Consider the following 12,635-nt stretch of genomic DNA (forward strand, 5'->3'; position numbering starts at 1 on the left):
ATCCCACAAGACACCATCTGTCGTCTCATTACGAGCATGTTGTTGAGCATGCATACAAGCACGTGGGGGCCACACAAGATACTGAGAAGCATTTTGAGTTGCAGAAATTAAATTTTGGCAAAATGGACAAGCCTGCCACATCATTACGTCACTTTGATTTTCGGGGTGTCTATACAATTAAGCCCTCTGCAGGCTAAAAACTTTTATTTCCATTAAAAGATGTTCCTTTCGTTCCTGAGACATTGTCCTGTCCATATTTGTATAGATATCCAACAGAATTTTTTTTTTTTCACAGTGAGATCTGATGTGTTTTCAAAGTGTACTTAAAATTTTTTGGAGCAGTGTATAAACAAAGTGAGTCTTGTAATTAGAGCCAGTTTAAGCCTCATATTAACACTATGAGCCCTGACAGCAGTACTATCACAGACAAAACTCATTTTGCAAACTTGTGCTGTCTTGTTGTTTTAGAATTGATCAGATACAATGCAGTTTCGAAAATTCACAAATTCCTCATGAATCCTGGGTTAACGGTTTCCATTTTCTATTCAAATAAATTACTAAGAAAGTAATTATTTATGTCAGAACACCACTCTGCTTATTATCCAGTGACGGTTAGACATTGTGGGGAATGTTTGCATTTGGGAGGTTTTCGAGAAAAGGCAAATATTTCAATGTAAGACAAATGTGTATGTTTATCTGCTACTTCTTCATGTCAAAATTAAATATATGACCATTCACCCATTTATAACACCAGAGAATTTTAGAAACACATTTCGTATTTTTGACATTTCCATTCCATACATGACAGGATTCAAAAGTGGTTGAAGTATCATAAAATAGAGAGACAGAATAATTTGCAGCACTCTGGGTACACTGGTCATATCAAGTCTACTCTGAACTATTTGAAAGCAGCCACCACAAGTAAAATTCAGAATAGACACAAGGTGAGGTGTGCAGGTACTGACAGCTTTTTGTCTGGTCTGTTTGGAACCAGAAAAACAAATTTTGAGAATCTTCATGTAAGAAAATAGAATTGGAAGCAGAGGGACACAATGGAGACGGTGGTGGAAAAAAGCCCATAGATGTTGTTCACTTTGGTGTCAGAACATGCCAACTTAACAACAAGGTAATTCTGACAGTACAAACTGTTAATGATATTTCCACACAGTGGCATATGGAGGTTTAAGGATAAAGTGATTAAGAATTTTCCAAAAGAGTACAACCATAATGCAACAATAAAGATAACTGCCTTGTTACATGTCATACGTGTGTGATATTGTAGAGGACAACAGATAGCAAGATATCTGTCATAAGACATGACAGCTAAATTATAAAATTCTACATTGCCATATGTATACAAACAAAAAATCTGCAGGTAACAAAGAGAAGCAGAAACAGTGTGAATGTCAGAGAGAATCTGAGTCAGAAGGAACGGAAACAACCCTGAACTACCATACAGTTCATTTACAAACAGACTGCACAGGAACATGTACATAGGTTCATGTAAGCTCCTGTTCATACAGATAACCACAATGAGAGATGTGTTTAAAACAACCATAACAATGTAAAGGAATGCAGTTAGCATAAAGTATAAGTATCTTAAGTTTCCAACCTGCAGATAGCCTCCCAGAATAAAATTAGATACAGTTGATACATTTGAATGTACCACCATTATTACATTTGTAAATGAAACATGATCTCGTCACCTGCTGCAGTCACTTCTGTCAGCTGCAGCTACGTCTGACGCTTTATAGCTTCACAGAACAGGAAGCACAGCAGGTCAGTCCCACCTCATCACCAGAGCCCATACTAGTCTATCAGCTGACACATGGATTATATGAATATCGCAATATTTTTAGGTCGTATCGTCATAAACAATATATATAGATATTTTTAAATGGCCTCAAACTAAGCACCAAAATCAAATATCACAATATGTTTGACCAAAAGATCAATCTTGATACTATGACAATATTGTAGGTCAGATTATTGGCACTTTCACAAAATACTTTGTAAATCAATAATAGACTAATGTCTAAAGAGGATTTCGATGTTTATAAAGAAATAATTCTGGAAATAAATTTCTTCTGATATGAGCTTGGATATGGACTGCATGAATGAGGAAATTAAATGGTTTGTCAGACAGCTGCTTCGGACTCAGCAGGAGGGGAAGCGTCAGAGAGAAACTTGTGAGACTGTTGAGGAAAACCTGCTAGTGTGAATGTTAAGGTCACAGAGTCAGTAACCACGTTAACTGATCTGGAATTAAAGGTATTTCTCTTCCCAGAATGAAAAAAACCCAGAGTTTTTCTCATTGAAGGCTTAGGGCTGTGGTCTGTAGCTGCAGCCTCAAACATATTCTAGCCAGTTCAGTCAGAGGGCCTGTCATTCCGTATGTGTGAATACATCTCGGTGTAAACATTCTATGTTACTTTTAAACATTGTTTATTCTTTGTTGCATTACATTTTAGTGGAACATTGTCTCAATTCACCACTCTCCATATTAAGAGTGAAAGAAAGACTGTCAATCTTATAAATAATCTTAAAAATAACATGTTGCCTGGTTACAATGATTAACATAACAGGTGTGTATATATTTTTCGGATGTTGGACATTTGTAGTCCATACATGACAGGATTCAAAAGTGGTTGTAAGATGAGAAAGTAAAGAGCAAGAATGATTTGCAGCACTCTGGGTACACTGGTCATATCAAATCTACTCTGAACTATTTGACAGCAGCAACCAAAAGTAAAATTCAGAATAGACACAAGGTGAGGTGTGCAGGTACCGAAAGCTTTTTGTCTGGTCTGTCTGGAACCAGAAAAACAAATTTTGAGAATTTTTATATAAGAAAACAGAATTGGAAACAGAGTGACTAAGAAGAAGAGAGCAGTTGCAAAAATTCCATAGATGTTGTTCACTTTGGTGTCAGAACATGCCAACTTAACAACAAGGTAATTCTGACAGTACAAACTGTTCATGATGTTTCCACACAGTGACAAACGGATGTTTAAGGATAAAGTGATAAAGAATATCATGAAAGAGAACAACCATAATGCAACAATAAAGATAACTGCCTTGTTACATGTCATACGTATGTGATACTGCAGAGGACAACAGATAGCAAGATATCTGTCATAAGACATGACGGCAAAAGTGGCAAATTCTACATTGCTGTAAGAATACAAACAGAAAATCTGCAGGTAACAAAGAGAAGCAGAAACAGTGTGAATGTCAGAGAGAATCTGAGTCAGAAGGAACGGAAAAAACCCTGAACTACCATACAGTTCATTTACAAACAGACTGCACAGGAACATGTACATAGGTTCATGTAAGCTCCTGTTCATACAGATAACCACGATGAGAGATGTGTTTAAAACAACCATAACAATGTAAAGGAATGCAGTTAGCATAAAGTATAAGTATCTTAAGTTTCCAACCTGCAGATAGCCTCCCAGAATAAAATTAGATACAGTTGAATTTAACACCATTCTGAAATCTGTAAATGAAACATGATCTCGTCACCTGCTGCAGTCACTTCTGTCAGCTGCAGCTACGTCTGACGCTTTATAGCTTCACAGAACAGGAAGCACAGCAGGTCAGTCCCACCTCATCACCAGAGCCCATACTAGTCTATCAGCTGACACAATCAATGACCCCTCCAAAAATCACCAACTGAACGTGGTGTGTAATGTGGCACTCGCCCCGTTTTACTTTTTACTGCTCAAACAGTTGAATTCAAACTCAGACTATTCAATAAACAGACTAATGTTACCCAATATTGCATGATGTTACTATAAAGTCAATCATCCTGAAACAGTCATCTAAAAATGATATGTGTAAGTCCTGAATGGGGGACAGGTTGACGTGACAGATTTTCTCTGCAGTCCTGATGGTCTGTTGTAGTCTGTTCCTGTCCTGTTTGGTGGCCGAGCCAAACCACATAGTGATGGAAGTAGAGAGACCAGACTGCATTCTGGCAGAGGCGAATTGAATCACCAGCTCTGGGGCTGATTTAAATTCCAGAGCTGGTTGGGCGCCGTTTAGCTCAGTTGGTGGAGCACGCGCCCCGTGTGCCGAGGCTCTGCAGCGGACCTGGGATCAACTCCCGGCCCGGGTCCCTTTGCTGCGTGTCACTCCCCCTGTTTCCTGTCATGTCTTCAGCTGTACTTTCAATAATAAAAAAAAGTCATAAAAAAAAAAAAAAAATTCCAGAGCTGGAACAGGAAGTACATCCTCCGCTGTGCCCAGATGAGGCTGATGACCGCTGCATCATCTGCAAACCTCAGGAGGTTAACAGACTGGTACCGGGAGATGCAGTCCTTAGTGCGAATGGGGAAGAGCAGTGGGCAGAGCACAAATCTGAGCACATTGCTGATTTTGCTGGATGTGATATTAACCAGCCTAGTTTCTGCTGCTTCCTGTCTGTCAGGAAGTTTGTGATCCTCTGACAGTTCGCGGCTGGCACAGTCAGCTGGGTGAGTTTTGAATGACGGAGTTGAACACGGAGCTAAAGTCTTCAGAGAGAATCCTGGCATTGTTCCTGGCAAGTCGAGGTGTTGCAGGATGTAGTTTGGTCTCATGCTGTCTGCATTATCCACTGACCTGTTTGCAGAGTGGGTCAAGCAGGGGCTTGTGATGTCCTTCAGGTGGGTCACCACCAGTCTAAAGAGGTTAGGGAGACCGGCCTGTGGTCATTTAGTTCAGCAGTAGAGAATTTCTTTTGGTAGCCATGTGATTGTGGATTGTTGGAAGAGGGGGGCGTTCACAGATCCTGGCTGCAGATGGGGGGTCAGTGTGGAGGGCTGAGGAGGTGGAGATTGTTGTTTCATGTGTTAGTGGCAGCAGGTCAGGGGATGTGAGTGTTGGTTTATTAAACCTGCATTCAAACAGGTTGTCGGGCAGTTGACAGTCGTTTTCCAATGTTAGGGGAGGATTTCCTGTAATTGACAAATTACAGGAAACCAATAATATAATAATATAATCATTTCCGGTAACTGCATGCATCTCCACACTGACGAAGAATTGTTTCTGAACCTTTCAGTGGAGCTATTCAAGTCTGTGTGTTGCTGGCTGGTTGTATAGGATTCTGTACCCACCTCCTTAGCCTTAGCCTTAGGCTTCCTCCTTAGCCTGAACTGAGTTTAGCTGAAGATGATAATTTATTGTTTCTATATGTGCAGATGCAGAAGGTTTTAGTCCACAAACACGTCCTTCCAAAAACGGACATAAGATGTCATCCTGGTCTGTCGCAGCCTTAAATACTCCAACTAGGACCAGACATTGGAAATATTGTACTGACACCTTTTTATTGCACTTGCACAGTATTTCTGTGAGCAGTCAACATTGTATAACATAACAAATGTTTATATGTATTTCGTAGTTTGGACATTTGCAGTCCGTACATAATAGGATTCAAAAGTGGTTGCAATAATGAAAAATATAACGACAAAATGATTTGTATGACATTGGGAACATTTGTCATATCAAATCTTGTCTGAATTATTTGGAACAAACACCCGAAAGAAAAGTTTATGAGAGAGGCAATGTGAGGTGTGCAGGTACTGACGGCTTTCTGTCTCGTCTGTTTGGAACCAGAAAAGCAAATTTTAAGAATTTTCATGTAAGAGAAAATGATTGGAAACAGAGGGACCAAAATTGATAGAGCAGCGGTGAAAAGTCCATAAATGTTGTTCACTCTGGTGTCAGAACAGGACAGTTTTACAATAAGGTAGTTATGACAATACAAACTGTTCATGATGTTCCCACAAAGCTTCAAATGGATGTTTAAGGATAAAGTAATCAGACATTTCACACAAGAGTAAAACCACAAGACAATTATGAACAGAAATACCTTTTTAGGTGTCATACGTGTGTTATACTGCAGAGGACAACAGATAGCAAGATATCTGTCATAAGACATGATGGCTAAATTAGAAAACTGTACATTTGCATAAGAATACAAACAGAAAATCTGCAGGAAACAAAGAGAAGCAGAAACAGTGTGAATGTCAGAGAGAATCTGAGTCAGAAGGAACGGAAACAACCCTGAACTACCATACAGTTCATTTACAAACAGACTGCACAGGAACATGTACATAGGTTCATGTAAGCTCCTGTTCATACAGATAACCACGATGAGAGATGTGTTGACAAACACAATAACAATGTAAAGCAAAGCTGTTAACACAAAATACAAGTATCCTAAGTTTCCAACATGTAAATAAGCTCCAAGAACAAAATGAGATAAAGTTGATGAAGTTGAATTTAACATCATTCTTTTTTGAAGAGAAAAAAAAGCTCAAGCCCACAACTTTAAAAAAGTGCTGCAAACATCTTGTCCCTGGACCAAGAAATTTTTGTTAAAAGCACCTTTTTTAAAAAAACTATTATTTAAAAGCTAAGCGTAAAGATTAACTGTGCATATATACGCAACCATTAAACTCACCACCCTTTTTCTTGCGTCAGGACTGCTGCGGTCATCTCTAACTTTTGGCTATGTCTGCTGTTTTATATCCCAGAAGAGCCGGTTAAGTCTACGTCACTAGCCTTAGCAGCACCTTCTTGACAACAAATACAATTTGTTTACTTATTGTTAAAGCTTCAGTTGAATTCAGTGGTGGATTGTTAATTTGTCTTTTTCCCAGAGGGCCAACGCTCTCTCCAAAATTACTGCTAACGACTGGATGAGCAGGAGCAGCAGCCTATTGGTTCCTTTTCATGACACTAGGCCTGCACAAACAAATCTCTTAATGGGCAAGCTTCACTCCTCCCCCTCTGTCCTCATATATATCTATAAATATATCATATCACAGACAGATAGACACACACACACTCCATCGCTATCATGCTAACAAAAATCTGTCCACAGACATATAAAGACCCGTCTTTAACTTTTTACCTGAGGTTCTTTCTTCTGCTTCCTTCCATAGTAGGGCCGGGTGAAAAAACAATGTCGATCATTTTCATGATACATTTTTCCACGATAACGATGATACATTTATGACATTTATTTTCGATACAGTTATTTCGAGTCCGTTTTCCTCTTCCTAGAAAACGCTACATCAAAAGCCAATCACATAGCAGGGAAACAAATGCATGTGGTTGATGCATGTTTCTGTCCCGTCCCACTCACAACAACTCAGACTGACAGGGACCGCCTGTGTGCAAGATATCCCTAACCCTAACCCAGCTGGCAGCCAGTTCTCTGCTTAACTGGAAACACCACCAACCTCTTCCATCATCTCAACAGGTACCGCCCTAAACATAACTCAGACATTACAGACCAGCCCCACTGCTTCTACTAGTCAAACTTCACAACCAACAATTACAGCTGCTTTTTCAGCCATTGTCCCACAGGAGAAGAAACCGAAGCGATACAAAGACAGAACCAGCACCATTACGTACTGTACCGATAAGATATGATGCCTGTAAGTCTGACAATAAATACATGTATTTTATAAACCATAATTAACCTTCTGGTTTGTTTCGGGTTCTGTCCTAAGGACAATACTCTTAAAACTGTGAATTCATCATTATTATTCTTGTTAAAATATATATCGTGATAATTATCGACATTGATCAATATGAAAAAACATATGGAGATAACAGTTTTGGCCATATTGCCCAGCCCTGTTCTATAGTATAATAAAAGTTGCCTGTTATGACCTAAGCATATGTAAAAGGTAGTGTTCTGAAGATTGTATAACACAATATTATGGAAGCAAAGAGTTCAGCAGAGAGTTTATGTTGCTGCTCCAGCCAGGTGATCCATCTCTTGCATTCCTGTGTGTCATTGTTACAACCCTGTGATAACAGCGTGTAAAAGTGGAATTGAAATGTGTTATTATTGAAGCAAACGGCACTTAACATTCCTTTTATGTCTATGTTCATGTTCATGTTTCTGACAGTTTCTTACCGTCTTAAATTTAAGTAGATAATGACGCCAATAGGGACGTCCCAATCCGATCAGGATAGGGGCCAATATGGGCATTTTTCCGCTAATCGGAATCAGCAATTTTGAACATGGACCCAAGCCTTTTTTTTTTTTTTTTTTTACATCAGAGCACAATTTGTGGCAGAACACAGATGCGTGTGTAGTGTTACTCGGGCAAACCTGTGGATAAAACGTCTGCAGTGTGGAAATAACTTATAATAATAAAGCAAAAGCAGTCCAACGGCAACTTGTAACATCTGCAGTAGTACGACCGTTTCGCGGCGCTGCATTTAATGCTACTCGTTCGATATGGCATATACAAAACAAACACTCAAAGAAGACAACCTGTTCACCCAAGAGTACAGGCAGGGACACCGAAGAAGCAAACACTCGCGGATACTTTCAAAAGGAAAGAGAAATATCCTCGAGACAGCGACATGGCCAAAACTATTACAGAGAAGATAACTGAATTAATCTCTCTGGATAACCAGCTCATCTCATTGGGACAGGATCCTGGAGTTGTTGAATCCCCGGTGTGTCCCACCATCTCTGCATTAAATCACACTGACTCCACTCTCGAGTTACAGCGTGCCGTATGAGCACTAGTTTGGTGGGTCTCATACAGCAGAGCATGTAAAACAGACAGTCGAGGAGATGCTGAACGCTGTGAAATAGACGAGCAAGGCGTCCACGTCATTTTACATGACAACGTAAGGAATATGTAAAAGCAGTGGATGATATGGAGGCACCAAGCGTGGGCTGCGTCTCTCACACTTCAGCTGCTGTAACGAGGGTCTGCTGTCACAGTGCAGCGTCACACACTCACCTGCCAACACCAGGAAGGTGGAGGACGATGTTGGAATAGCATATGCAGGACAAGAAAGAGCCATTTGAAAGTATAGACTTTGTTTCAACAACATTAAAAAAACTATTAAGGAACAGCTTGGATGCAGGTACTTTGTTTCTTAATGCAGCTGTGTTATCTAGGAAAATATTAGTTAAGGCTCAGTATCAGATCGGGACTCGGTATCGGCAGATGCTAATTATTAAAGGACTCGGATCGGGATCGGGGTAAAAAAAAACCTGATCAGGACATCTCTAGTCGCCAATGATACATAAAGTTTTTGTGATTTAAGCTTCTAGCGAACTCCTAAACTATATAAGCCTACTGTCAATATGATGTTGTTAGTTTAATGTTAGTTTGTTAGCTTGAGTGCTGTAGCTAAACTGTAGGGTAGGAGATATGTGGCTATTGAATGCTATGGCCTTTATTATGAGTGAGCTGTATTAATGGCTACCTTGTATCGCTTCATCTTTCAGAACCACACAACCACACCAAACGAGTATATTGCATTAAATTGCAGTAAAGAGATCGACTGTGTCAGGTCTTGGGGGAACTTAGAGAGTGCATTCTAATTTATATAACCTCTGCAATTATAACTGAGAGCAGCCAGCCTGTAAATATCGAGTCGCTGAAACAAGTAGCCATTGGACTACGTACGACTGCAAAACAATACAGGAAGCCGTAGCAATCCCTCCCTTCCTCTGGTCGAACAGTGTGACTACCAGGGACACCAAAATCTCTGTCAGCATTATAATTTGCTGACTGTATGCTCAGTGGTTGTCTGGTTTTAATGAGTTTTTCTCGCAGATGGCTTGTAAAAACAAAATGCTTGCAGCGGTTCCGTAGTTTATATATCTATATCTATCTATCTATATATCTATCTATATCTCTATATATATATATATATTAATCACAATTATAATATTGACAATTATGAGTCGATTATCAAATTTCCAAAGATTCCAAAGAGAGAGAGAGAGAGAGAGATAGAGATATATATATATATATATATATATATATATATATATATATATATATTTATTTATTTTTTTTTTTTCTTTATATTCATTTTTTTTCCCCCCAATTGTAATACAAACCGGAGTCCTCCTCTTACTGGCTTCCGCTACATGGTCCACAGTCTGGAGCCAAGATATGTTATTCCTTCCCAGAGCTTTTTCACACTTAAATCGATTCTAAATCTGTACAAGAGTCCCTCAACTCTGCTCACAGGGTAGCAATAACCTGCGATGCCTGGACATCCAGAGCTACAGTCTCACATGTGACCGTTACAGCTCATTATGTCAGCAGTTAATGGAAGCTAATGTCCTACGTACTTCAGACGAGAGCTATGGATGATAGCCACACAAGCACAAATATGTGTGAGTTTCTCAAAGCAATGGCAGACGAGTGGGGAACAGAGAAACACGCCCTGGTTCTCGTCACCAACAATGCTTCTAACATGAGTCCGGCTGCTGAGCTTGGCAGCTTTCTTTTAACAGTGAAACACTACATTTAAAACAAAGTAAAAAATAATCATTTTGATATTACAGTTACACGATACAATATTGAAGGTGCTGTGAGGTGTTACTCAAAAGATAAGTAAACTAATTCAGCAGCTGACTGATGTTAAATGGAAGATCAATTATCGTTAATAATCGAAAATCGAATCGATAATCGTAAATAATCGACAATTGATTTGTAATCGAATCGAGACTTCAATAATCGGAATCAAATCAAATCGGGAAATAGGGCTGATTAACCACCCCTGGAATATGAGCTATATACAGTTATTTTTTGGGTTGTTACCTGCCATAATTAATTTAAAAGCAGAACCAAATAACTTCTAAATGTGATAGAACTATATTAACACTACACAGAATCAACATTTGGTTCGTCAAAGTGAAACTGGTCAAAATAAAAAAATATTGAGGCACCGCTGAGCTCAGTTGGTAGAGCGGGTGTCCTATGTACAGAGGCTTTGTCCTCACTGCTGCGGCCCCAGAGTCCTGGCCAGGGGCACGTTGCTGCATGTCACTCGCCCTCTCTCTCATCCTGTTTCCTGTCATATCTGTACCTGCACTATCAATAAAAAAATTAAAAAATATTTATTGTTATTAATGTTTTGATTGTAAAGATTCAGCAACAACTATTTAAATCATTACATTGAGGTGAGGCTGAGAAAGCAAACAAAGAATCAGTAACATGATGATGTTTAGCTCTGAGGGCCAAAAACCTGAAAGATTCGAGTACAGTTACAGAATTTCACAAGGTCCCATAAATTTAATAAAGTTTAAACGTTCATTTTATAGAGAAAAGCCATGACATAAACAGGGAGGGCCGAGGTGAGTTGGTATGGAATGAGCCTGACCCATTTAGCAGGCCTGCGTGTCGACAGTCTGACTCAGGTGAGCACAGTGAAGTCATGTCCCAAATTCTTGCAAGTATCAAATATAAAATGCATAAGAATATATTGCCCTTGTAGCTACTCAGTTTGGTTCCAGACAGGGACATTTATTAAATGTAAAGCAGTCTCTCAACTTCTGCTAGCCTGTCTGTCACTTCAGACTGTCAGACTGTTACCTGCTACTGTCGTTGATTCTCACCTGGGTTAGCAGCTTTGTTAAATTGCTGAACATGTTCCAGCACTTACATATTCTACATACTGATGAACCTGATTAAGACTTTCATTGATTAACAGCAGTCCTCAGAATATATGTTTGCAGTTGTAAGTTTACTCTGATTCTACACTTGAATAATTCAACATTGTTTTACTGATGAGTAAACTAAATATTTCCTAATGTGTGCGTGTCCATCCTGAGGTGATGTCACAGCGGTCTGAGGGGAGGTCATTATGGGCCTCAGCCCTCTGTGGACCAGTTAAACCAGTACTGAGGTCTGCTCAGGTTGATTGGTCTCACTGGTTAACAGCGCCAACTGTAATTTGCTTCAGAGGGAATTAGTGGAAACTGTGACTAATGTGAAGACGCCTCAGAGACAAACATGTTGACATGCTGCGGTGACCTTTGACCTGAGGGACTTCTTTAATGAGCTGCAGTCATCTGAGGACACAGCAGAGGATTACTTTAGTAAGAGATGAGAGTAAAGTAAATCATGAATGACTGATTGTCAGGAGTTTAAAGCAGTTTAAAGGAGTTTATACATACATTGTTGAGAGAAACACAGTAACAGTGGCTGGCTGAACAGAAACACTAATGCAACCAGTGTTACTTCATCTATAATGCATCGATACCTCAGCCCTGTTGTCTTACTGCCTCTGTAGCCGATTATCAGCTGTTACTTTAGCCGTGCTAAATCCGAAATTCAACTGGCTGGCTGTCAGCACAGGGCTGCCATGACTTGAAGGCAAGCGTGTCCATAGCAACTCTCTCCACAGTGACTGCCACTCCTGGTGGCAGAGCTCTCTGGTTTGTTTCGTATTTTGGTGAATATTTTAAGGATTTTTTAGTTAATATTAAGTCAAACCATTTTTAAGAAGTCATACAGTGTGCTCAGAAGAGCAACTGTTGTGGATGAGTTTTGAACTCTGAGATTTTTGATCGTTTGCATGAAGCCTGGGCTGATGGTGTGTGGTGAGGCCTAGTCAGGCCTAATCCTGAACAAAGACCTGTGAATACTCCTTGCTGTGACAAGCTGGATTCAACAGAAACAATACAATCCCTTGAGCAATTTATTGCGGAAAGATATCAACTTGCCTGGATGGAAACTCCACAAGCAAGCTTAACAAGTAATCCTACTGGAGGGAAGAAGAAGAAGGCTAAGAAAAAGTGGCAAGCTGATGCAGCTAATGCCACCAAATCAACTCCTAAAAGAACAGGGTGTAAAAGATCACGCTCT

At 39.7% G+C, this 12,635-nt stretch overlaps 3 protein-coding genes across 3 annotated transcripts; all 3 read right to left on the minus strand.

Moving 5' to 3' along the window:
- Positions 1–543: 543 nt before the first annotated feature.
- On the minus strand, positions 544–1,672 carry LOC115570939 (olfactory receptor 142-like). Its single transcript, XM_030399774.1, is given in 2 exon segments — positions 544–1,036; positions 1,039–1,672. Coding segments are annotated over 2 exon segments (936 nt in total). The 3' UTR covers positions 544–734.
- An 804-nt stretch (positions 1,673–2,476) lies between these two features.
- LOC115566247 (olfactory receptor 2A14-like) lies at positions 2,477–4,106 on the minus strand. Its single transcript, XM_030392036.1, has one exon. The coding sequence runs from the start codon at positions 3,489–3,491 to the stop codon at positions 2,574–2,576; it is 918 nt and encodes a 305-aa protein (XP_030247896.1). The 5' UTR covers positions 3,492–4,106; the 3' UTR covers positions 2,477–2,573.
- A 136-nt stretch (positions 4,107–4,242) lies between these two features.
- LOC115566224 (olfactory receptor 11A1-like) lies at positions 4,243–6,554 on the minus strand. The gene has a single exon (XM_030392003.1). It carries the CDS (start codon positions 6,275–6,277, stop codon positions 5,309–5,311), a length of 969 nt encoding a protein of 322 aa, XP_030247863.1. The 5' UTR covers positions 6,278–6,554; the 3' UTR covers positions 4,243–5,308.
- Positions 6,555–12,635: the final 6,081 nt, after the last annotated feature.

The sequence above is a fragment of the Sparus aurata genome, chromosome 2, assembly GCF_900880675.1.
Source record: "Sparus aurata chromosome 2, fSpaAur1.1, whole genome shotgun sequence".
Lineage (NCBI taxonomy): Eukaryota > Metazoa > Chordata > Actinopteri > Spariformes > Sparidae > Sparus > Sparus aurata.